This window comes from Erythrolamprus reginae, chromosome 1 (assembly GCF_031021105.1).
Source record: "Erythrolamprus reginae isolate rEryReg1 chromosome 1, rEryReg1.hap1, whole genome shotgun sequence".
Lineage (NCBI taxonomy): Eukaryota > Metazoa > Chordata > Lepidosauria > Squamata > Dipsadidae > Erythrolamprus > Erythrolamprus reginae.
In genome coordinates, this window is record NC_091950.1 from 269,826,528 (window position 1) to 269,851,258 (window position 24,731).

Genomic DNA, 24,731 nt, shown 5'->3' on the forward strand with positions numbered 1-24,731 from the left:
CTAAAGAGGGTGGTGGGGAGAGAAATGGAAAAGTTTAGAAGTGGAAGTTGGGCACCATGGCCATTATTTGGAAACTGGAGTGGTGGAGGAGAAGAAAGGGGTTCTGATATTTCCTTAGGGATAAGGCTCCATCCCTCCTACTTCCTGTTCCCCCCATATATATAAATACATCCAAAGATATTGGCTGGAGATAGACAGCTGTCATATGACAGATGGATAAATAGAGTAGGCTTGCCTATTACACTAGGCTAGGGCAGTGATGGTGAACTTTTTTTTTTTTTTGCTCAGGTGCCAAAAGGACGCATGCTTTCCTAAAGCCTGGGGGAAGTGAAACACATCATTCTTCCAACAGAAGAGAATAGCTCGGGGTTGAATTGTGGAGAGTTTGCTGCTCCTTGAACTTGGTTATTTGCTTGTAGATATTTCATTGCCCAACTAGATAACATCACTTGGGTAATGGAGCACTTGGAAACAATCAAGCATAGAGAGCGCCAAATTCTCCAAAGAAGTATTATTGTCCAAACTTTGCTGAGATGTTTTCTTAAAGCCTGGATCAATAGCTAACTTTATTATGCTTCACCAAACAACTGTGAGATTAACAAATATTTAAAAAACAAAAACAAATGACTTTTACATTTAATTCATAATTTTATATATAAAGGAATCTTCAAAGTCATCATATATGAGAGAAGTTTTTTAAAACCTCTTTATTTAATCATCTGCCTATTTGGAAAAGAAGCCTGGAAAATAAACAAGGGACAAGAGAGGAAAGGAAAGGATACATTTTCTCCATCAGTTATTTTTCCCTGCCTTTCTTGAATATAAAGATTAATCTTCACTTTATTCTTGTAATTATTACAAAACTGGTAAAGCATGTAGAAGACAGACTTTAAAAAACCCAAATATTGGACTCTCAATTCAGACAATGTATGTATTTTTAGAATGCCTTCAAGGCAACATACAATGATAAAAAATAAAATGCTTACGTGTTTTGTTATTTCCATACAATCTGGGAGGATATTAACAATACAGTGTTCCCTCGATTTTCGCGGGGGATGCATTCCAAGACCGCCCGCGAAAGTCGAATTTCCGCGAAGTAGAGATGCGGAAGTAAATACACAATTTTTGGCTATGGATAGTATCACAAGCCTTCCCTTAACATTTTAAACCCCTACATTACCATTTCCCATTCCCTTAACAACCATTTACTCACCATTATTACTGGTACTCACCATTGAATAAGACACTTAGTGATCCTGATATTTATAAACATAATTATTTATTAACAATACTTTTTTTTGTTATTTATTTGCAAAAATTATTAGTTTGGCGATGATGTATGATGTCATCAGGCGGGAAAAACCATGGTATAGAAAAAAACCCACGAAGTGTTTTTTAATTATTTTTTGAAAAACTGTGGTATAGGCTATTCGCGAAGTTTGAACCCGTGAAAATCTAAGGAACACTGTATAATGATATGAGATTTCAGAGTGTTGAGTTGTAATTTTGAATTAAGTTTTGAATAGTTTGAATTGCAAGTCACCCAGTGTCATTAACTGAGTTGGATGGATGGATGGATGGATGGATGGATGGATGGATGGATGGATAAACAAACAAACAAACGAATAATAAATTCCAGAAAATAAAAACAACATTTATTTTTGAAATCTCAATGGAGCGATGCTACTTTGAGTTATCCCGTTTTTTAAGAATCCAAAAGAAAACATTTGATGCCATAATCTTGGGGGGGGGGGGGGCTTTGTTCTTGGTTTCTCTTGGGTTAAAAGCAAAGTTGAGTTCTTACTTCCCTAGTTAAGTTTACTATCCCCCTGAAAAGCTCTGATTGTGTGAAATGCTCTGCTCCCCCTTCATCCTTCCCCAGGATTAGGGGTGGGTTCTAATTTACCTCACTGTCGGTTCATTTCCTCCTGCGTGCACAGTGCCAAAAAAATTTTAAAAATCCCCCCCCCCCCTCCAAAGAAAAGCTGGTGACGTATGTGCAGTGCTGGAAATTTGGCTGCTGTGCATGCTCAGAAGAAGAAAAAACCCAGATTTTATTTTTTAAAAAAGAGATGGCGGCCTCCACAAACTGGCACCAACCAAACCGGTTCTGTGACATCATTGTGACATCACCAGTGGGTTGCCACCAGTTTGGGCAAACCGGTCTGAACTAGGAGGAACCCACCTCTGCCCAAGACACCCTCTAATTTAGAATATGAGATTATTTATTTATTTATTTATTTATTTATTTATTTATTTATTTATTTATTTATTTATTTATTTATTTATTTATTTATTTATTTATTTATTTATTTATTTATTTATTTATTTATTTATTCAATTTTTATGCCGCCCTTCTCCTTAGACTCAGGGCAGCTTACAACATGTTAGAAATAGCACTTTTTTACTTTTTTTTAACAGAGCCAGCATATTACCCCCACAATCCGGGTCCTCATTTTACCCACCTCGGAAAGATGGAAGGCTGAGTCAACCTTGAGCCGGTGCTGAGATTTGAACCGCTGACCTACAGATCTAGCAGTCAGCTTTAGTGGCCTGCAGTACTGCACTCTACCCACTGATATGGATATGTTCTCGGAGAGGGGAGGCATACAAATCTAATATATTATTATTATTATTATTATTATTATTATTATTATTATTATTATTATGTCAATAAAACATAGCAAATGAGATCACTATGCTGGATTTCGTATTTCATCACCAGTCGGGCGCTTCCCAAGCACCTAGGACTGCGTGATGTAGTGGCGAATTATATTTGCCGATCCCAGTAAAGCAGCCTTTTGCAATTGACAGATGGAGATTTTGTCAATTCCGATGGTTTTCAAATGTCTGCTGAGATCCTTTGGCACTGCGCCCAGCGTGCCAAGTACCACTGGGACCACTTTCACTGGCTTATGCCAGAGTCGGTGCAGCTCGATTTTTAGATCTTCGTATTTCACTAATTTCTCTAGCTGCTTCTCCTCAATTCTGCTGTCTCCTGGGATTGCGATGTCGATGATCCATACTTTTTTTTCCTCTACGATCACAATATCTGGTGTGTTATGCTTCAGAATTCGGTCAGTCTGATGTCGGAAGTCCCACAGTAGTTTTGCTTGCTCATTTTCGACTTATTATTATTATTATTATTATTATTATTATTATTATTATTATATGAGAATCCTAATCTGCCTTTGAAAATCCTTCCCCCAAATTTAATTACACATACAAAGCAGCCCTTTTCTTCATGCAAGGAAAAAAAAACCTAATAAAAGTTATTTATAATAACTATTATTAATAAAAATAATAAATAACTGCCATGTACTAATGAAATGTGTAGTGCTTGTTGATTGCAACGTGTTCTTTTTGTTTGGTGACAATAGAAGTGGCTTATTAAGAAACACTGCATTGTCCCCATGTTAAGGGATTTGCAGCCGAAGCAATTAGAAGGTTTCCTGAAAGGCTCCCATAGATCCGTCAACCAATGGAAGTGCATTTGAACTGCAAACAGAAGCTGAGGTTACCATGGTATACTCTTCTGCCAACCAGCAATTGATATTCTTGGCAAATAGTGTGTCTGGGGAAACACACTGTTGCTCCGACTCCTTGGAGAAAAGTAACTTTCCCTCAATATGGCTTTTCCAAGTCCTTTTTCCAGGGCAAAGGATTTGGATCCCCCAATTCACTCCGGGAGGTATGTTCAATCATTGGTTGCTGTTGTGATTCCGTCTGAGGCCCCTCAGGGAACGGCTGATCCTCTGCCGGCTTCCTGCTCAGAGGGGGAGGATGAGGAACAGGAGGTTCAGGCAGACGGGGAGGAGGAATCTCAGGCTGAGGGAGAGGGAGGACAGCCAGAGTCCCCCGAGGGGGAGCTCTCCCCAGCAAGCAGCCTGGATTCCTTAGATGAAAATGCACAAGCAATCATCGATCTCCGGCAGAGAAGAGCAACACAACGAAGGGGACAATTAGCCAGGTACTTTCAGCACTAAAGAGGCAACAGCTGGGTTTGGGTGTGGTGCTCTCTGGAAAGGCTGAAAAGGCAGACCCACCCTTCCTGGCTTGTGGAGTATTATCTTTGGGAGTCCTGGGACCTGGCTGTGATCTTTGGCGTCTTGGAATTCTGGTTTGTGACTTTGAATACTGAAACCTTGGGGGGGAAAGGTGTGGGTCTTATTCTCTACAGTGGTGGGTGTGCCAGCAAGAAGTCTGCTGTATTGTCTGGCCATCAGGACTCTGCTGTGAAGTCTCATAGCCTGCCTGTTGGGAAGAACAGGTTTTTCTCTGTGTTTATTTTTCAAACTATAAAGTGCTTTTGCTTTTACCAGCGTGTCTGGTTGCTTTTTCCAGTTGGTGTTGAAGTCTGGGGGCACCCAGACAGAACAGTTGCTATACGTTATTAGTGACTATTGGCACTGAGATTTTTGATAGAATTTTGCTCAAAACACCCTGCAGGATGTTCTTACAGGATGTAAGGTCTTTTCAGGTGTACTTTTCAAACCAACCTTTTCAGGTGTACTTAAATTTCTCAGATGTATTTGACTTACAATTTGAAGCCAGGGGTTCGGCAGACTGTGTAATCTCAAAACCACAACATGGCTTGATGCTTGCAGTAGAAAAGCTGTCAAACAATAAACACAAAAAGAACATTGCAAGCAAGTAGGAAAGTCTTTAAAATGAATTTGTCATATTTTGGTGGTGCTTTAATAGCTGCTGGGTGTTTTGTTTTTGTTTTTTGTAAATTTAGAATCTTTATGTAACATGTTTCTGTTATTAACTCTGGATTCTGTTGAGTTTGAAACTAATTATTGCACTGCTTTATTTGGGTTTGTATTGGGAAAGGCAACCTAAAAGGATTTTTAAATACATGCTTATTCAAATAACTCTGAACTTTAGAAATGGAATTGATAGGATATTTTATAGTCGGCTATTATTAGAAATTACCAAGTAAGATATGGAGATTTTCTGACTCAGGAGCTCAGTGCTGTAGTGTGTGGGCAGGCCAAGACTCCTCGGAGATGGACATTCTGAAGAACATTTATGTTCATTTCAAACCCCAGTGAACTAATCCCTCACATTTAAACAGCCTAAAACTCACTGCAAGGCCATCCCGAATATCCCAACAAAATGCCATCAGCCTCATTCCCTGCTGAGCCAAGCCTACCCGGTCTCCTTCTGAACTGCCATCAAACTAATTCTAAACTACCAGCGAACTAATTCCTCACATTTAAACAGCCTAAAACGTGCTGCGGGGCCATCCCGAATCTCCTAACAAAACGCCATCAGCCTCATTCCCTGCTGAGTCAAGCCTACCCGATCTCCTTCTGAACTGCCATCTGAGGCTGGAACTGCAACGGAGCCATCTTGAAACTCCCTGGCCAGATCCCCCGCCCAGCACTCAGAGCAAAGATCACAGCCAGCCCAATCACAGCCAGCCCTTTCCCCCAGCTTTGCCTGCAGAGGATTCCACAACCATTGCCTGATTCCCCCGGTGGTGCCTGCTGAGGCATCTGAGCTCACAGAGACAATGGAGGCACCCATCCGAGTCATCTCCCAAGGTAGCGTTCTAGGACCAACGCTCTTCATTCTCTACATCAACGACCTTTGCGATCTCATCACTAGCAACTGTGTTCTCTTTGCAGATGATGTTAAACTTTTCAACACCACTGATAACACAACTGCTCTCCAAAAAGATATAGACTCTGTTTCTGACTGGTCTAACAAATGGCAACTCCAAATCTCAACCAGCAAAAAGAATCAGAGCCACAAATACAAACTGAACAAACAATAACAAAAGACCTAAGCACCAAAGGCCACTGCAACAACATCGCCAAGAAAGCTTCAAGAGCTGTTAATCTAATCCTACGTAGCTTCTGCTCTGGCAATCTCACACTACTTAACAGAGCTTACAAAACTTTCACCAGACCCATCCTAGAATACAGCTCATCTGTTTGGAACCCATACTGCATCTCAGACATTAACACCCTCGAAAATGTCCAAAGATACTTCACCAGAAAAGCCCTTCACTCCTCCACCTGAAACAGAATACCCTACGAAACTAGACTCACTATCCTGGGTCTAGAAAGCTTACAACTACGACGCCTTAAACATGATCTAAGTATTGCCCACAAGATCATATGCTGCAACGTCCTGCCTGTCAACAACTACTTCAACTTCAACCACAACAACACAAGAGCACACAACAGATACAACCTTAATATTAACCGCTCCAAATTGGACTGTAAAAAATACGACTTTAGTAATCGAGTTGTCGAAGCATGGAACTCATTACCGGACTCCGTAGTATCTTCTCCTAACCCACAACATTTTACCCTCAGACTATCCACAGTTGACCTCTCCAGATTCCTAAGAGGTCAGTAAGGGGTGTGTATAAGTGCACTAGCATTGCTCCCATCCCCTGCCCTATTGTCTCTCCTATATCTCATATATCATATCTACTATCCTTCTATTCTAATCCTCTTATACTACTCTCATAATAGCCTTCTATTCTCTAATTGATATATTCTATTCCTAAATTTTCTCTTCTATTCTTTCTCTAATATATTTTACTCAAATATAACCTCTATAACCTTCATTGTGTATTGTTGTGTATTGGACTAACTAACTACATACATACATACATACATACATACATACATACATACATACATACATACGGTATAAGGATACCATAAATAAAACAATTCAGTACTTAGTTGTAGCTTTCAGACCACATTCAAAACCATCATTGGCTCATAGTGTGAAATAACTTTAAATAAGTTTGCAAATTTTTTGTAGCAGGTGTCACCAGTGGGTCGCTCCCAGTTGAGCCAACCAGTCCAAACCGGGAGGAAGCCACCTCTGTTTTGTCTGAATATAAAGTTAGCATTATAGAGACTTTTTGTAAAAGACACTGAGAAATTCATTCAGAAATCAGCATGGAATGCTTTGTCCTATACCACCCTCTTTTGGCCAAGATCTGTTTGGCAATTTGGGGGTGTTTACAATTAAAATAAAGTTTTGGCTGCCTGAGCGTTGTAAGAGAGGCTGTTTGAAAGTCTTATATGACTTTTCCCTTCACAAACAACTTTCAAGGTCTACATGAAAACTCAAAACTACAGAGCACTGCACAGCAAGACAACTTTAACAATCGAGTTGTCGAAGCGTGGAACTCATTACCGGACTCAATAGTGTCAACTCCCAACCCCCAACACTTCTCCCTTAGACTCTCCACGATTGACCTCTCCAGGTTCCTAAGAGGCCAGTAAGGGGCGTATATAAGTGCACCGATGTGCCTATCATCCCCTGTCCAATTGTCTTTCCTTATCTCATATATCATATATCTTCTCTCCTTATCTCTTATATCATATATATTCTCTCCCCCCCCCCATCTACTTCTCTTCTTTTTACTTTCTATCGTTATATATATATTACTTAATGTTTATTCTCTTCCATATGTATTGTATATTGGACAAAGAATAAATACAATAAATAAATAAAAACTAGACACAAGAACAGTTTTTTCCCGAATGCATCACTCAACACTGTCAAAAGTTTTACTAAGTCTGCACTTCTATTTCTACTAGTTTTTCCTCATCATTCCTATCATCCTTTTCCTCCCACTTGGGACTGTACTACTGTAACTTGTTGCTTGTATCCTAAGATTTGTATTAATATTGATTGTTTCTTCATTGCTTATTTGACCCCTATGACAATCATTACCTGTTGCACCACATGATTCTTGACAAATGTATCTTTTTCTTTTATGTACACTGAGAGCATATGCACCAAGACAAATTCCTTGTGTGTCCAATCACACTTGGCCAATAAGGAATTCTATTCTATTCCATTCTATTCCATTCTATTCCATTCTATTCCATTCTATTCCATTCTTTTCCATTCTATTCTATCAATGCGTGCATGTTGGGAAAGGTTTTGTGAGGAGATGCTCTGGCAAATGCTTTTTCTTTTGACACTTAGCAAGAGTCTGCTCTGCCATTTTGCCTGCCAACAGTGCGCATGTACCTGACGCTGCATGCAATGACCTGTCAAATTCCTTTCATTGGGAAACTTTGAAACCATGCCGAAAACCTGCAGTTCAGGGACCACCGGACACCAACCAGACTCGTGTTGCAAGAGTAAAGTGACCGCCAATGCGTCAATTCATTTATTATTTATTTATTTATTCGAATTTTTTATGCCGCCCTTCTCCTTAGACTCAAGGCAGCTTACAACATGTTAGCAATAGCACTTTTAAACAGAGCCAGCCTATTGCCCCCACAATCCGGGTCCTCATTTTACCCACCTCGGAAAGATGGAAGGCTGAGTCAACCTTGAGCTGGTGATGAGATTTGAACCACTGACCTACAGAACTACAGTCAGCTTTAGTGGCCTGCGGTACAGCACTCTACCTGCTGTGTTACCTCGGCTCTTAACGATGTTCAAGGTGGATGCTGGCTTTGCGGTTTTCATTGTCTCCTGGCAGGCCCTGAAGCTTGCCCTTCTGAACTTCCAGAAGACCACCTAAAGCAGCACCACATCAAGAGATATCTCTTGGTGATAAATGGGTTAAGGGAAAATAGATATAGGATTAGATATATAAATAAGATCAATGTATATGACTTGTCTACAATATACAGTAGTACCTCTAGATACGAGCTGCTCCACATACGAGTATTCCAAGTTACGAGCTGAGACGCGAGCAAAATTTCTGTTCGACACCCGAGCTCAAATTTGGGATACGAGCCGAGCGTCCACTAGGTGGTGCAAGAATTCCATTTTTTCCAGTTATCTCGGCGAGAAAAGCCAAATCTAAATGCATTGGTTCGAGATATGAATTAATCGACATACGAGATCGGCTCTGGCACGAATTAAACTCTATATGTAAAAACAGTTGCATAATAGGTTGTGAGCACAATAAGAAATGTAACACAGATTTGCTACACAAATGTCCAATGTTTTTAAATGACTTTGTTCTGTGTGTTATGTATATGTTTATAAATAAAACTTTATTATAATGACAATAAAAATGCTCTCCAACTACCAGGGAAATTGCATTCCCATCATCGCCCAAGGCCAGCTCCATGTCAAATTCAACCAGTTCAAAGGGCCTCTACTTCTCACCGTGGTCAGCGGAAACCTCCCAAGTCTCCTGGCCATGGATTGGTTTGATGCCCTCAGTCTGGGGGTGACAGGCATCAACTCCATTGCCAACCCTGATTTTGATTATCTGTTTGAGGAGTTCCAGGATGTTTTTAACCAAGACCTGGGCAAGTATGTGGGCACCCCTATCTCTTTTAGCCTCGACCACAAGGTTGCCCCGATCTGTTTAAAGCCCAGGCATGTCCCATTGGCCCTGTAGCAAAAGATTGACAAGGAGCTTGACAAACTAATGAAGCAAGAAATTCTTGAACCGATTGACCATGCTAGAAGGGAAATGCCCATAGTAATGCCCATTAAAGGGGATGGCACCATCAGGATATGTGCAAATTACAAATGCATGCTGAATAAGGCATTGCAACAGAGCGCCTATCCCAGTGATGGTGAAACTATGACACATGTGCCACATGTGGCATGCAAAGCCATATTTGTCGGCATATGAGCTGTTTCCCTAGCCAATGTTCCCTCTAAGGGGCGCGGCCATGTGGCTGCGTGTACAAAAACAACCCCCCGTGCAGCCTTTTTCAAGGCCGTGCACAAAGGAGTTGGGGGTGGGGAGCAACGAAAGTGTGGACACCAGCGAAGGTTTTGTTTTGTTTTGAATGTCCTGCACACACTCCCCATCCCCCTGCCAGCCCACCGGGGGGACACGGATCCATGCCCCACGTGCTGCCAGCGCCAGCAGGATGATTGTCTGGGGACTGGGTGCAGATACACGCCCCGCGTGCTCCCCACCCCCCTGCCAGCCTGCCGGTGGGGCAGATCCATGCCCCGCGTGCTGCCGGTGCTGGCAGGATGATCATCTGGGGGGTGGGCGCAGATCCATGCCCCCCATGCTCACCATCCCCCTGCCAGCCCACCCGGGGGCGCGGATCCATACCCCTCGTGCTGCCGGTGCCAGCAGGATGATCGTCTGGGGGGTGGGCACAGATCCATGCCCCCCGCACTCACCATCCCCCTGCCAGCCCACCAGGGGGGCGCAGATCCATACCCCGCGTGCTGCCGGTGCCAGCAGGATGATCGTCTGGGGGGTGGGCAAGAGAGAAAAAGAGAGATAAAGAGAAAGTAAGGAGGAGAGATAGAGGGAGAGAGAGAGAAAGAGAGGGGGAGAGATAGAGGGAGAGAGAGAGAGAAAGAGAGGGGGATAGAGGGAGAGAGAGAGCAACAGACAGAGCAACAGACAGAGCGAGACAGAAAGAAAGAGAGAGGGAGAGAGAAAGAGTGAGAAAAAAAGAGAGAGTGAGAAAGAGAGAGGAAGAGGGGGAGAGAGAAGGAGAGAGAAAGAAAGCAAGAGAGAGAGAGAAAGAGAGAGAGAGAATGAATGAATGAAAGAAAGAAAAGTAGAGGGAGGAGGGAGGGTGGAAAGGAAGGAAGGAGAAATGGAGGGAAAAGGAAGGGAGAAAAGAAGGAAGGAAGGAAGGAAGGAAGGAAGGAAGGGAAAAAAAGAAATTGAGGGAACAAGGAAGGAAGAATGAAATGAATGGAGGGACGGACGGAGGGATGAAAGACTTTTTGGGGGTGGGTAAATTTTTTTTAATTTTTCTCTCAACATGCATTCAAATAATACAGTGTACCATCTAATTTTCCATGAATAAAATGTTAACAATCAGATGTTAAAAAAAGGAAAATTCAAAACAAAACATAAACATATACAAATTTCAGACTTCTACCCCCCTCTAAATAGTACATTTACCTAATCCAAAATTTAAAAATTATTTCAGCCGATCTAACATTGAGCCAATTAATACTTATCTACATTTCTTACTTAATTATTCATCTTAAATTTGAATTTGAGGAAAGAAAAAGAAATGAAAAAAATCTAAATATTCCCTATTTTCAATCAAGTAAAAATAATTAATATCATTAATCTCCCCGGCAATTCTAAATTCAATTCCATTTATGCATTAATCCAAATCAGTATCATCTACTACATATCTTATTATAGCCAATACTTCTAAATTTATTAAAACAGATCAGCAAATAGAAAAGTAATTTTAAAAAGAACAAACAATACTCCAAGCTTAATCAACCCTTCTCAAACTCCAATTTCTTTAATCTAAGCACAACTTTGAACCAAACACTTTTCTTTTTTATTTTTTTGTATCCCCTTTTAATTCCCTTTTCCATTTTATTCTTTCTATTCTTCCTTCTAGGAAGGAAGGACTTTGTTAAAAAAATAAAGGAGTTATTAGATCAAACTTTGAACAAACTTTGATGGTGGCCATGTCCCAGGGTATGTGAACATCTTTTGGGATCTTCTGACAAACAACTGCAGGGATTCACTTAACAACTGTGGCAGAGGGTCGGAATATCCCGGTACTGCTGGGGAGAGGCAGATATGGCGGGGGCCACAGAGTTAGCCGTTCCAGGGGAACGAGGGACCGTTGCCTAATAACGATCCCTTGTTCTGGCTCTGTGAGCCCAACCTTGGGCACTGGTGATGAGTGTAACTCTGGCTCTGGGCTCAGGTTGCTGCTGCTCAATGCCAGGTCGGTGGTAAATAAAGCTCTCCTCATCCGGGATTTGATCCTGGATGAGGAGGCCGACCTGGCATGTATTACTGAAACCTGGCTGGGCCCGGAGGGAGGAGTTCCTCTCTCTGAAATCTGCCCAGCCAGGTTTCAGATATGGCATCAACCTCGACCCCAGGGAAGGGGGGGAGGAATGGCTATTATAGCCAGGGAGAGCCTTTGCCTACGTAGACTCATTGCTCCAGAGATTGCGGGTTGCGAGTCTCTCTTGATGAAGTTGGACTTAGGGGTTCAGGTGGGCTTATTTCTCACGTACCTGCCTCCCAGCTGCGTGTCAAAAGCCCTGCCTGTGCTACTCGAGGAGGTAGCTGGGTTGGCGGTGGAGTTCCCCAGACTTATTGTCTTGGGGGACTTCAACTTGCCGTCACTTGGCAAAACCTCTGGGTTGGCACAGGAGTTCATGGCCACCATGACAGCCATGGACCTGACTCAAGTAGTTCAGGGTCCGACTCACGAGGGAGGACACGCACCTGACATGGTATTCCTCTCCGAGCAACTGAGTAATGGTCTGAGACTAAGGGGCTTAGAAGCACTGCCTTTGTCATGGTCAGACCATTTTCTACTACGGCTTGACTTCCTGGCTCCAATCCTTCCCCGCAGGGAGGCAGAACCAATTAAGATGTTCCACCCCAGACGCCTGATGGACCCAGAGGGCTTTCAGACGGCGCTTGGGGTTATTCCAGATGCACTCGTCCACAGTTCGGCGGAATCTCTTGCGGAAGCCTGGAACAAGGCTGCAGCAGAGGCTCTTGATCGGATTGCACCTTTGCGACCTCTCCGTGGCGCTAGACCCCGTAGAGCTCCATGGTTCAACGAGGAGCTCCGGGAGTTGAAACGCCAGAAGAGACGTCTAGAGAAGCGATGGAGGAAGAGTAAGTCTGAATCTGATCGAACCCTTGTAAGAGCTTTTATTAAGACTTAGAAAGTGGCGCTCAAGGCGGCAAGATGCGCGTATCATGCCGCCTTGATTGCATCAGCGGAATCCCGCCCGACCGCTCTGTTTAGGGTGAGCCGCTCCCTTCTTAATCAGAGGGGAGTTGGGGAGCCCTTACAGAGTAGTGCCGAGGATTTTAACACGTTTTTCGCTGATAAAACCGCTCAGATCCGGGCGGACCTCGACTGCAATTGGAAAACAGAGTCGGCTGACAACAAGTCAGTCGAGGTGACTGGGGCCCAAACCTGTCCACCTGTCTGGGTAGAGTTTGATCTGGTGACACCTGATGAAGTGGACAAGGCCATTGGAGCTGTGAGTTCCGCCACCTGTTCACTGGATCCGTGTCCCTCCTGGCTGGTTTCAGCCAGCAGGGAGGTGACACGGAGCTGGGTCCAGGAGATTATCAACGCTTCCTTGGGGAGGGGATCTTTTCCATCATCCTATAAAGAGGCTCTCGTGAGCCCCCTCCTCAAGAAGCCTTCCCTGGACCCAGCCGTACTTAATAACTACCGGCCAGTCTCCAACCTTCCCTTTATGGGGAAGGTTGTCGAGAAGGTGGTGGCACTCCAGCTCCAGCGATCCTTGGAAGAAGCCGATTATCTAGGTCCCCAGCAGTCGGGTTTCAGGCCCGGTTACAGCATGGAAACTGCTTTGGTCGCGTTGATGGATGATCTCTGGCGGGCCCGGGACAGGGATTTATCCTCTGTCCTGGTGCTTCTTGGCCTCTCAGCGGCTTTCGATACCATCGACCATGGTATCCTTCTGCACCAGCTGGAGGGGTTGGGGGTGGGAGGCACTGTTCTCCAGTGGTTCTCCTCCTACCTCTCCGGTCGGTCGCAGTCGGTGTTAGTGGGGGGTCAGAGGTCAACTACGAGGTCTCTCCCTTGTGGGGTGCCTCAGGGGTCGGTCCTCTCCCCCCTGCTATTTAATATCTACATGAAACCACTGGGTGAGATCATCCAAGGGCATGGGGTGAGGTATCATCAGTACGCTGATGATACCCAGCTCTACATCTCCACCCCATGTCCAGTCAATGAAGCAGTGGAAGTGATGTGCCGGTGTCTGGAGGCTGTTGGGGCCTGGATGGGTGTCAACAGACTCAAACTCAACCCGGATAAGATGGAGTGGCTGTGGGTTTTGCCTCCCAAGGACAATTCCATCTGTCCTTCCATTACCCTGGGGGGGAAATTATTGACCCCCTCGGAGAGGGTCCGCAACTTGGGCGTCCTCCTCGATCCACAGCTCACATTAGAGAACCATCTTTCAGCTGTGGCGAGGGGGGCGTTTGCCCAGGTTCGCCTGGTGCACCAGTTGCGGCCCTATCTGGACCGGGACTCACTGCTCACAGTCACTCATGCCCTCATCACCTCGAGGTTCGACTACTGTAATGCTCTCTACATGGGGCTACCTTTGAAAAGTGTTCAGAAACTTCAGATCGTGCAGAATGCAGCTGCGAGAGCAGTCATGGGCTTACCTAGGTATGCCCATGTTTCACCAACACTCCGCAGTCTGCATGGGTTGCCAATCAACTTCCAGTCACAATTCAAAGTGTTGGTTATGACCTTTAAAGCCCTTCATGGCACTGGACCAGAATATCTCCGAGACCGCCTGCTGCCTCACGAATCCCAGCAACCGATTAGGTCCCACAGAGTGGGCCTTCTCTGGGTCCCGTCAACTAAACAATGTCGGTTGGCGGGCCCCAGGGGAAGAGCCTTCTCTGTGGCGGCCCCGGCCCTCTGGAACCAACTCCCCCCGGAGATTAGAACTGCCCCTACTCTCCTTGCCTTTCGTAAGCTCCTTAAGACCCACCTGTGTCGTCAGGCATGGGGGAACTGAGACATCTCCCCCGGGCATATACAATTTATGAATGGTATGTTTGTATGTATGTGTGTTTAGAAAATGGGGTTTTTAAATGTTTTTAAGCAGTAATTTAGATTTGTTGTAATTTGTTTTCACTTTGTTGTGAGCCGCCCCGAGTCTGCGGAGAGGGGCGGCATACAAATCTAAATAATAAAAATAATAATAAAAGAAATAAAAGAAAGGTGGTAAAGGGAGACAGAACTCACTTAATAACCGTCTTATTCAGGAGATAGAAATGTTGGCCTCCATTGGGGTCAGAACAGAAGTCGATGATTATCTGTCTGACCAGTGCACTCTTTTAGAAGCAGATCAGCAGATCAGGAGTCCATTTTGAAGCTCCACAGAAAAACATCTAGGGGGAGAGGCAGGTTGTCCTCGACTTACAATGGTTCATTTACTGACCGTTAAAAGTTGCAATGGCCCTGAAAAAAGTGACTTATGCCCCTTTTTCACAGTTAGGACCTTTGCAGCAGCCTGATGATTGCAGGATCAAAACTTTGCTGCTGTTTCATATTTATGACCATTGCTGTGTGTCCTGAGGTCACGTGACCCCCTTTTGTTTCTAACCGATCCACGCCCAGGCATGAAAATCTGCCGCTCAGTCATTATACTTTTCCGCCCGCACCAAAAAAAAATTAGAGGGAACATTGGCCCTAGCTTAGCTCCAGCATGCATGTGCATGCCGGCTAACTGATTTTTGGCTCATGCAGAGGCTCTGGGAGGGCGTTTTCAGCTTCAGGAGACTCTAGGGCAGTGGTTCTCAACCTAAGGGTTGGGACCCCTTTGGGGGTTGAGCAACCATTTCACAGGGATCACCTAAGACCACAGGAAAAGACAAATTTCCCATGGTGTTAGGAACTAAAGTTTCTACTCTGGGGCCTTGGAACATATTTTTAAAATCCAACCAATCAGACATTTACAGTGGGGTTGTCTCTCTGAACTTCCTGCCAACCTGCTTAAAGCTGTGTTGGGAGAATTGGTGATAGACTTATGGTTGGGGGTCACCACAACTTGAGGAACTGTGTTAAGGGGTTGCGGCATTAGAAAGGTTGAGATCCACTGCTCTAGGAAAAACAGGCCTACTGGGCCCATCAGAAGTCAGGAAATGGGACATTTCTGGCCTCCAGAGGGCCTCGAAGGGAGCAAAAACATTTTTGCCTTCCCAGATATTGAATTATGGGTGTGTGAACTCATGCATGTGTGATAGTGTGTGCACACATGTTTTTGGCACCTGGGGCAAAAAAGGTTTGCCATCCCAGGCCTATCCCTTGCCAATTGTGCACCATCTACTACAATTCTTATGCCCTGGCTGCCTGTTTGCTAAACTCAACCTGGCCCAGGCATATCAGCAGTTGCCAGTAGATGGCGCTACTTCTGAGACACAGACCACTTCATAGAGGAGCTTCTAACTGTCACGGGCTGCAGTTTGGAGTCAGCGTGGCTCTGGGGTTGTTCCAGAATGTAATGGAACGCCTGTTGCAGAACATTCCCGGTGCCATGCCATATTTTGATGATGTCCTCATCTCAACCTGTGACCCTGATCAGTTGCACCCTAAATCAGGGGGCAACTGGACTTTCTTTTTTTTTCTTTTGAAGACATTTCTCTTTTCATCCAATATGTTTCTTGGGGAATGGAAGGATTTATATTGCTCAAAAAAAATTAAGGGAACTCTCAAAGAACAAATCCTAGATCTGAATGAATGAAATATTCTCATTGAATACTTTGTCCTGCACAAAGTTGAATGTGCACAACAGCATGTGAAATTGATTGTCAGTGTTGCTTCCTAAGTGGACAGTTTGATTTCACAGAAGTTTGGTTTACTTGGAGTTATATTGTGTTGTTTAAGTGTTCCCTTTATTTTTTTGAGCAGTGTATATTCCTTCGTACTTGGAGGTGCTTCAATGACCTCCAAGAGCTTCAACAACCCTCTAAAAGAATATCCTCCAACTGTCAAGATTTGTGTATGGTTTAATTGGATTGTGTGATTATTTTACTATAAGGATTTTTAAATTGTTTTTAAATTGGATTTGTACACTGTTTATTTTGTTGTGAGCTGCCCCAAGTTTTCAGAGAGGGGCGGCATACAATCTAAATAATAATACTACTACTACTAATAATTATTATTATTATTATAATTATCATCATCATTATTATTATTATTATTATTATTATTATTATTATTCTCCCTGCCTTTTCCAGTTACAGTTTCACCTGGTTCTTATCTAGAAAAGTTCATAAGTGTTGTGGTTGGCTCTGGACCAGTTCCTGCTCCAAGGACTGTGGGGGTTGATGTGGGAGAATCCTCCCATTGTCAGAGGCCAGTTTTACTGCCAACTGCTTCCGACAGCGAAGCGTCTGCAGCAGATAGTGAAGGTGAAGTGGGATCCACAGAGGAGGTAATTACAGGCAGCCCATTAGACAGTCGCCCCATGAGTGATTCATCATCATTATCATCATTGGATGCGGAAAGGGAGACATTCATAGATGTGCACAGGCACAGGGCAATGTCAAGGAAAGAGCAACTACAGAAATACTATAGGAAAAAAGGGAGATCCCCTGTGGCTGGGAGTAATTAGGCTAATGGGGCTGCTGTTAAATTGCCAGCGTTCTTGCATCTGGGTGTGGAAGTTTATCCGTTCAGTGAAAGAGAGAAGTGTGCTTTGCATCAAGATTCTACAAGAACTCTTTGAACTGTTTCCAGGACTTTTGAACTAAATCATAGTTAAGTTTGTGACCTGAGAACTCTTGAAGAGGGATTGCTGTGACGTCTTTACAGATGCCTTTTATCTGCTTTGTGTTTGTTTATTGTTCTTCACAACATTCAAGGCTATTGCTTTGAAGGAGAGCACTTTGACTGACTAAAAGTGTGTTTGGCTCATTTTTTTTCCTTTTGATAAAACAGTGTTATTGACTATACAACTGTGTGTGTCTGAATTTCTACTTTTGAACTTAATTGGGGGCTCGTGTCGAGAAGCCTGGCAGAACAATAAGGAGAGGTATTCATAGGTAGAGGAACCACTGCATAGGTGTCTGAAACAAGCCATGATGTCAGAACGACAGGGCATTTTGATGTCCTTAGGCAAATATCACAATTATGTGATTTGTGTCAATCATGTCATGATGACTGACACAAATCCAAGTTGTGCTGAATGCTATATTATGCAATTTGCTTGCTATAAAGATCTGTATGTTGTTATTCCCACTTCTAGGGCTGTTCATATTAAGAGAATCAAATGGTATGGAACACTTGTGTTTTCTGCTCTAAATTCTTGGAAGAAGGATAAAACTTAAAATCAATGGCCTATTTTATTCTCATAAAATCCTTGTGTGGCATATGAAGCTGAAAGAACAAGCAGCTGGGGTTGGCAATCATTCACTAAACCTCTCAGACCTGAGAGGGGATTTATTTGGCTGGAAATGAGATTGTTATGTGTTTTGTTAATTTTTATCCTATTTTTTTTCACCTCCTGAAAAGCACTTTGGAAAAGCACTTTGGAAATTTATAAGGGTTTTTAAAATGTATTAAACACCATAATATTGTGACTTATGAAAAGGTCTTACCATGTTATGCTTTTGATTCCTGAATTTAAGATTTTAATTTTTCCTCTCCAGAAGCAGCAGGTTTTCACGATTTAAAATATTTTGGCTCAGATTTATTATCACTGTGTCTGGTTGGTAGTGACCACAGTGCTGTTCAATCCAAGATCTTGGAATCTTATAATTTCTGCCTTATTGAGTTAAGACTATGAAGTAGGTGATATTTCATAGCCCCGTCAACATGAGGGCAAAAGACAACTGTTTATTGAATCCATGACCCAATTTTCTTCCAGCAGATCAAATGTTCATAGAATGTCTTCTTTCGCAGTCATTCTTTCAGGCAAAAAAGGTGATGTGTGATTCTCAGCAAATGTAAATTAATGGAGATAATAAACCCAAGGAACTCTCAACAATTAAAGAATCACTCAGATAGTTCTAGGCATGCTGGCTTGATTAAAATTAATGATCACACTGAGTTTAACAAATCAGCTGGAATTTTAATTATTTATGTATATTGCACTACAAAAAGAGATATTTTGTATTCAATTATTCGCTTTTCTGTTAGGGAATCACCTCTACATGGTGTAAGATAGTTTCTCCCAAAGAGAGATAGTGATAGGGATGGTGAATAAATTGGTTATTTTTGCTTTTCCAGCACTACAGTACAGTCAATATAATCATTATGTTATGAATTATCATAAGCAAAGATAATTCTGTAGAATTAGAGCTTGGGCACGAAGCTGGGCCAAAGTTAAGAACAGAAGCTCTCATTTTATCAGTGTCTCACAATGAAAAAGCAGAAGTAGAAGATCAAGAAGCTGAAAGCAATTGCAAATGAGGGAGATGTTAGTTTTGAAGATGATCACAAAATTGTGGGTTGTTCTGCTATAGTTCATGATTCTACTTATATGTGGCCTGATCTGAAAGAGTTTTCTTTTTTTAAAAAAGAACAGTTTCACTCATAAGATAAAGGGTCTGTTGATTATGATTAGACTTCTTTCATTCAGTCAGTGAGGTTATCCAGACTTGGTGAAACCATGCTTAATTAAATAAATAAAGTCACAAATTGGAGCAGGACTACACAAACTTTGTGTGTTGTCCATCTTAATTCTTAATTCAAACATAATAAATATTAAACTGTAAATTGCATACCGTTCCATCCTGAGAAGGCTCTGAAGGCCCCTCTCAACAGACAATCCCAATTTATTTTAAAACAATCCTGTGAAGTAGATTAAGATGAACCAATTCTGTCGGGCCAGCCAGGAAGGACGTCTTTGTGATGTCAAAGCTCCGCCCATGGAATTCCCTATTGGGATTCCCCACCTCCTTTTCAGCCTCCCGACCGGCCAGACAGCTCCGCGGCTCTTTTGAAAAGCTAACAGCCAGGCGGCGGGGCTTCTCGGCAGCCTCCTGAACGCCGAACCTGGAAGTTCGGCAAAAATTCAGGTTTGGCGTTCGGGTTTGGGAGGACGCCGAGTATCCCCCCGGCTGTTTCAAAAAGTGACAGCCGGGCAGCGGGGCTTCTCGGTGGCCACCCGAACCCGAAATTTTGCCGAACTTCCGGGTTCAGCGTTCGGGCAGCGGGTTCGTAAGATGGAAAAAGTTCAGAAGAAGAGGCAAAAAATTTCCGAACCCCAGGTTCGTATCTCGGATTATTTGTATGGCGAGGGGTTCGTATCACGAGGTACCACTGTAGTTGTAATTCCCTCCTTAATTAGACACATCGGTTTAGCCACTTCTGCCAGCCCAGCCATCTTCATCATCAATTCCTCCATTGTGCTAGAATGTTTTTTGAAGGGGATAATTTAGACTAAATCAGATTCCACATATATTTATTTAGTCTCTTGCTTCTTTGATTTTTAAGGCCACCTATTTGCTAACTGACTAAAAATCATCGAAGGAGAAAATAATTCATGCATAAAAAACAGACCAGGTAGGGGACAATTAATTCCAAATACATGGTCATGAAGATGCACACAACACCCTGGGACAGACCTGGTGAGAGGTAGCGGAGGTGATGGGGTAGTTTTTCAATGCTTCACAAAAGCCTCCTGGAGTTGGGGATGTCTGTATTTCAGAGGCTATTTGTTAAATAGTCAGACAGTTGCAGCTGACTGGAATGAGGCAGACTCAATATTAACTAACAGCAGGCTTTATTTCAGCACCAACAGCACAAACAGAGAACAGGGGCTTGACAGCCTCCTTTTATAGTGAGCTGTCAAGCTTTAAACCAATAGCAGGGCTTTGTTTTCCAGCTTGCTGGCTGCCTGCATCTGAGCCAATCAGAGACAAGAGGCAGCTGGTGTGGTCATAAGAGTGAGACTCAACACTGTCAATGCACAGGATGGACCCAGAGGAAGCAGAGAAGGCCTCATCAGACAGCATTGCTTTATTGATGAAATCCAAAGCATGATAGTCCTATCAGCCATGGTGGGGCTGGTAGAGACAACAGGGACAGACAATTTATCTCTCTGTGCCATGTAAGGCCACCAGCCCTACATATCACAGAGGAGTCAAAAAATCATTTTAAATTGCAATCAGGTTAATTTCTTAAATGTTTTTATTTGACACCATTAGAGCAATTAAAATGTAATTATAATTTGGTATTCTTATTTAATTGCTTTCAAGCCTGCTCTATGGTTCCCACCATATCTGCCTCTCCCCAGCAGCACCGGAATTTTTTGGCCCTCCACCACCTCAGAGATATGCTCCCCCAACCCTCCTGTCTCTATGCCACCAGGTAGATGAATTACTATTAAACTGGTCATTAAACTGGTCATTTGAATGTATTTCAAATAAAATACATTCAAAGAATGCTAGTCAAGAATCACAGATAAAACTATCAACATTTTAGTGAAATTATTTTGTGGAGGAGAGTGAAGGAGCAGCATGATCTTTTGGTTTGGCCTAGAAAAAACCATTGTGAGAAATCAGTCTAAAATATTATACACATCTTTGAAATGCACCAAAATAATGTATTAAGAAAATAGGGGTTTTTTTAAAAAACCCAACCCAGATCCTATTACCACTATAAACAGAACAGCTGAACAATGAAGAAGAATAGTTGAATGTATCGAATTTTATAATATTAAGAATAAAGTTACATATTACTAGAAACTTACAGATGTGATACACATATACACACACACACACACAGAGAGAGAGAGAGAGAGAGAGAGAGAGAGAGAGAGAGAGAGAGAGAGAGATTTGACCCCCTCAGAGAGGGTTCGCAACTTGGGCGTCCTCCTCGATCCACAGCTAACTTTAGAACCATAGTTCCCTCTAAGCTGAGCAGTGAGCAATCGCTCACTTAAAAATCATCATCAACTCAGAGTTTTCCAAACCTGCCCAGAAGCCGAGAGGGAAAGAGTGAGAGGGAAGGAGAGAGAGGAAGAGAGGAAGAGAGAGAAACAGATAGAAAAAAGAGAGGAAGGAAAAGAGAAAGAAAAAGAATGGGAGTAAGGAAGAGAGAAAGAAAATCAAAATCTAGTTTGAAACTAGCTCAACTATTTAAGTGGCATTTTGATATTGATAGAGTTGCCCTATTATGAGCTCACTGTTATAGACAAACAGTACAGTATTTTATTTTGAAATTCTCTGAGGCAAAACAGGGTGGGTTTTTTATTTGTTTGTTTGTTTGTTTATTTATTTATTTATTTATTATTTCTGTGCCGCCCAGTCCCGAAGGAACTGCTGCTCAGACACTATACTTTTCCGCCCACCCCCCAAAAAAATTAGAGGGAACACTGTTTAGAACACTATATTTCGGCTGTGGCGAGGGGGGTATTTGCCTGGGTTCACCTAGTGCACCAGTTGCAGCCCTACTTGGACAGGGAATCTTTTCTCACGGTCACTCATGCCCTTATCACTTCGTGGTTCAACTACTGCAATGCTCTCTACTTCTGAAGAGTGTTCGGAAACGTCAACTTGTCCAAAATGCAGCTGTGCGAGCAGTCTTGGGCCTTCCAAGAAATGACCACATCTCACCATCACTCTGCGGACTGCCTTGCCTACCAATCTGTTTCCGGACACAATTCAAAGTGTTGGTTATGATCTACAAAGGCCTACATGGCATAGGACCACCTTCTGCTACACGAATCCCAGCGACCAGTGTGGTCCCACAGAGTTGGTCTCCTTAGGGTCCCATTGACCAAACAATGTCGGCTGGCAGGACCTAGGGAAAGAGCCTTCTCTGTGGGAGCCCTGGCCCTCTGGAATCAGCTTTCCCCAGAGATTTGCACTGCCCCCACCTTCCGCGCCTTCCGAAAGAGTTTAAAAATTCATCTTTGCTGCCAGGCTTGTGGCTTTTAGATCTTTCCCCTGACCAATGAATGTTTTCAGTATGATAGTTGAACGATTGGTTTGATAGGTTTTCATTTAATTGAATTTAACGGTTGTTTTAATGTATTATTAATTGGATTCATATTATTGTCCTGTTTTTTTACTTGCTGTGAGCCACCCCAAGTGTTCGGAGAGGGGTGGCATACAAAATAAATAAATAAGTAGGTAAGTAAGTAAGTAAGTAAGTCAGTAAGTAAGTAAGTAAGTAAATAAATAAATTTGAGCAGAAGTGTTTCTCCTTGTTTGCAGATAAGATTATTATCTTTCGATATAAATAGCTGAGACATTCTTAACTGAACTTCTATATATTTTTTATTAACATGTACTTTTGCAAAGGATTTATAGCTATCTGGATTCAAAGGGCAAAAAATGATTCAGAGTGTGGGTGGGCAGTTTTCATCATCACGCTAATGTGTTCCCAACAGGTGCTATGTGCAAACTCAAATGTGCCTCAAATCACAGTTTGCCTTTTGAATCCAGATCACTGCAGGGCCCTATGGATTATTTAAAAATGGAATAACAGTGAGAAGTTATGAACAAGTTGAGTTTTGACACCTTGAAGAGCTGTTAGCAGCAATTAAGGGTTAGAAAGATTAGAAAATTCCTATCTTTCTTGCACTATCAGGGATGTTCTTCTTGGATCTCAAAAATATCTTGTTTGTATCTCTTTGCAAACATTTGTTTGAAATGTATTCCATTTAGTAATTCCTTCCTTAACCCCACAGCATGGCTAGTTATATGTAAAGGTAGATTTCATGTTGTAGAGAATGTATCTGTACCTTATTAATTAATACATAATCATGGATTAGCTGAGTCTCAGTCTGGCTAAACTATTAAGAACCATAAGTGGGAGAGCATTAGTGGCCTCCAAATCGCTTTTAAGTTGGTAGGGTTGTCCCCAAAATGGGTCAGTTCATCCTGGCCAATCAGAGCCAGACACGAGCGATGGCCTTTCGCAAAACCTTTATTGAACCACTTCAGCCAAATGGTCCCAGCCACTAAAGGAACCGAGACCACAAACAGCAGCAAAGCATGATCATTTAGGCAATTGGATGCCAGAAAAAAGGGAGGAAAATTGCATAAAAATCCATCCGTTCTCATTACCTTCTATGGAGTTATACCTTGCTTAAGTCAACGTGTCCAATTGCCCCCTAGAGCTTGCTCAAGCCTACGTGTCCTTCTGCCCTAGTTGTACTTTTTGCTATTTATCTATATTGGGTCATTCTACCTCTGTTGCCAAGCCTTGTGACTTCCTGTTCAATTTTGGGTACATGTCATTCCATTTCCTCATTTCAAATTAACATGTTATACAAGGACATTTCTCTAAGTTACTCCTCCTCAGAATGGAAGTATCCTGTTTCTTAGTGGGTGATCCATCATTTGTGCTAGGCGAAGAAGGTCGAAGGCCATAATTACCTTTGCTACAATGATTTTACAATATACACAAACTTGCAATACATAATTGACATCATTGACATCTGTGCATACTGTATGTTTTTATACGAAAAAAGTGTGTTCTTTGAGTAATATCTTTTCTTGTTTGGCAATACAAAAATGGCTATCTTAATCCTCCATAATTAAAGAAAACATGAATCAAATGCAGGGGTTGGATAACTTTTCAAGGGCCTAGATGGCTGGTCTCTAAAGGCACTTCCAGAACAGATGGAGCACTTTTCAGCCCCCATTTAATGATGGTGATTGGTTAAGAGCATAAATGGCAATACTTTCTTAGATAGAACAGAAGAGAAGATAATTCTTTATTGGCCAACTGTGATTGGACACACAAGGAATTTGTCTTTGATGCATATGCTCTCAGTGTACATAAAAGAAAATATACATTTGTCAAGAATCATGAGGTACAACACTTAATGATTGTCATAGGGTACAAATAAGCAATCAGGAAACAATAAAATAAGCAATCAGGAAACAATCAATATTAATATAAATCATAAGGATACAAGCAACAAGTTACAGAAAAATAACAAGTTCCTTTGAAAACAACAAGTTCTTTTGAAGGCATCCATCCGTATTTCTAAAAAATAAAAAAAAATGTGGTAAATTATGCCAGTGGCAATGCCCATTTTACCAGTCTTCAGGTGTTAAAAGATATTTGTGTCTACGATACTAACCAGAGGCCGCTGGCATCTGCATCTGATAGATGTAGACCTCAATTTACAACTGTAATTGAGCCCGAAACATGGTCATAAGTCCTGCCAGTTGTTAAACAGATCACCATGTGATCCAGCCATATTTTACAACTTGTTTTGCGAATGTCATTAAGTGAACACTCCAGTTGTCAAGTGAATCCATTGTTGGCCTTGCGTGAGTTTTGCCACAAAAAATTCATAAAGCACAACCAGATGACCTCAGGATG

General features: G+C 42.4%; 1 protein-coding gene across 3 annotated transcripts in view; it reads left to right on the plus strand.

Moving 5' to 3' along the window:
* The first annotated feature begins 3,582 nt into the window (after positions 1-3,582).
* The window catches only part of LOC139160692 (serine/threonine-protein kinase ICK-like), a 27,682-nt gene continuing 6,533 nt past the window's right edge, over positions 3,583-24,731 (plus strand). The window contains exon 1 of one of the 3 annotated variants that reach the window (XR_011557994.1): positions 3,583-3,691. Coding sequence is in view for 2 of the 3 variants with exons in the window: in XM_070738862.1 (XP_070594963.1) it covers positions 9,243-9,267 (25 nt within the window). In the remaining variant the exon portion in view is untranslated. Of the gene's footprint in view, positions 3,692-9,189; positions 9,268-20,679; positions 20,757-24,731 lie in introns of those variants that run through there. The other 2 variants (XM_070738862.1, XM_070738871.1) reach the window with 2 other exon arrangements.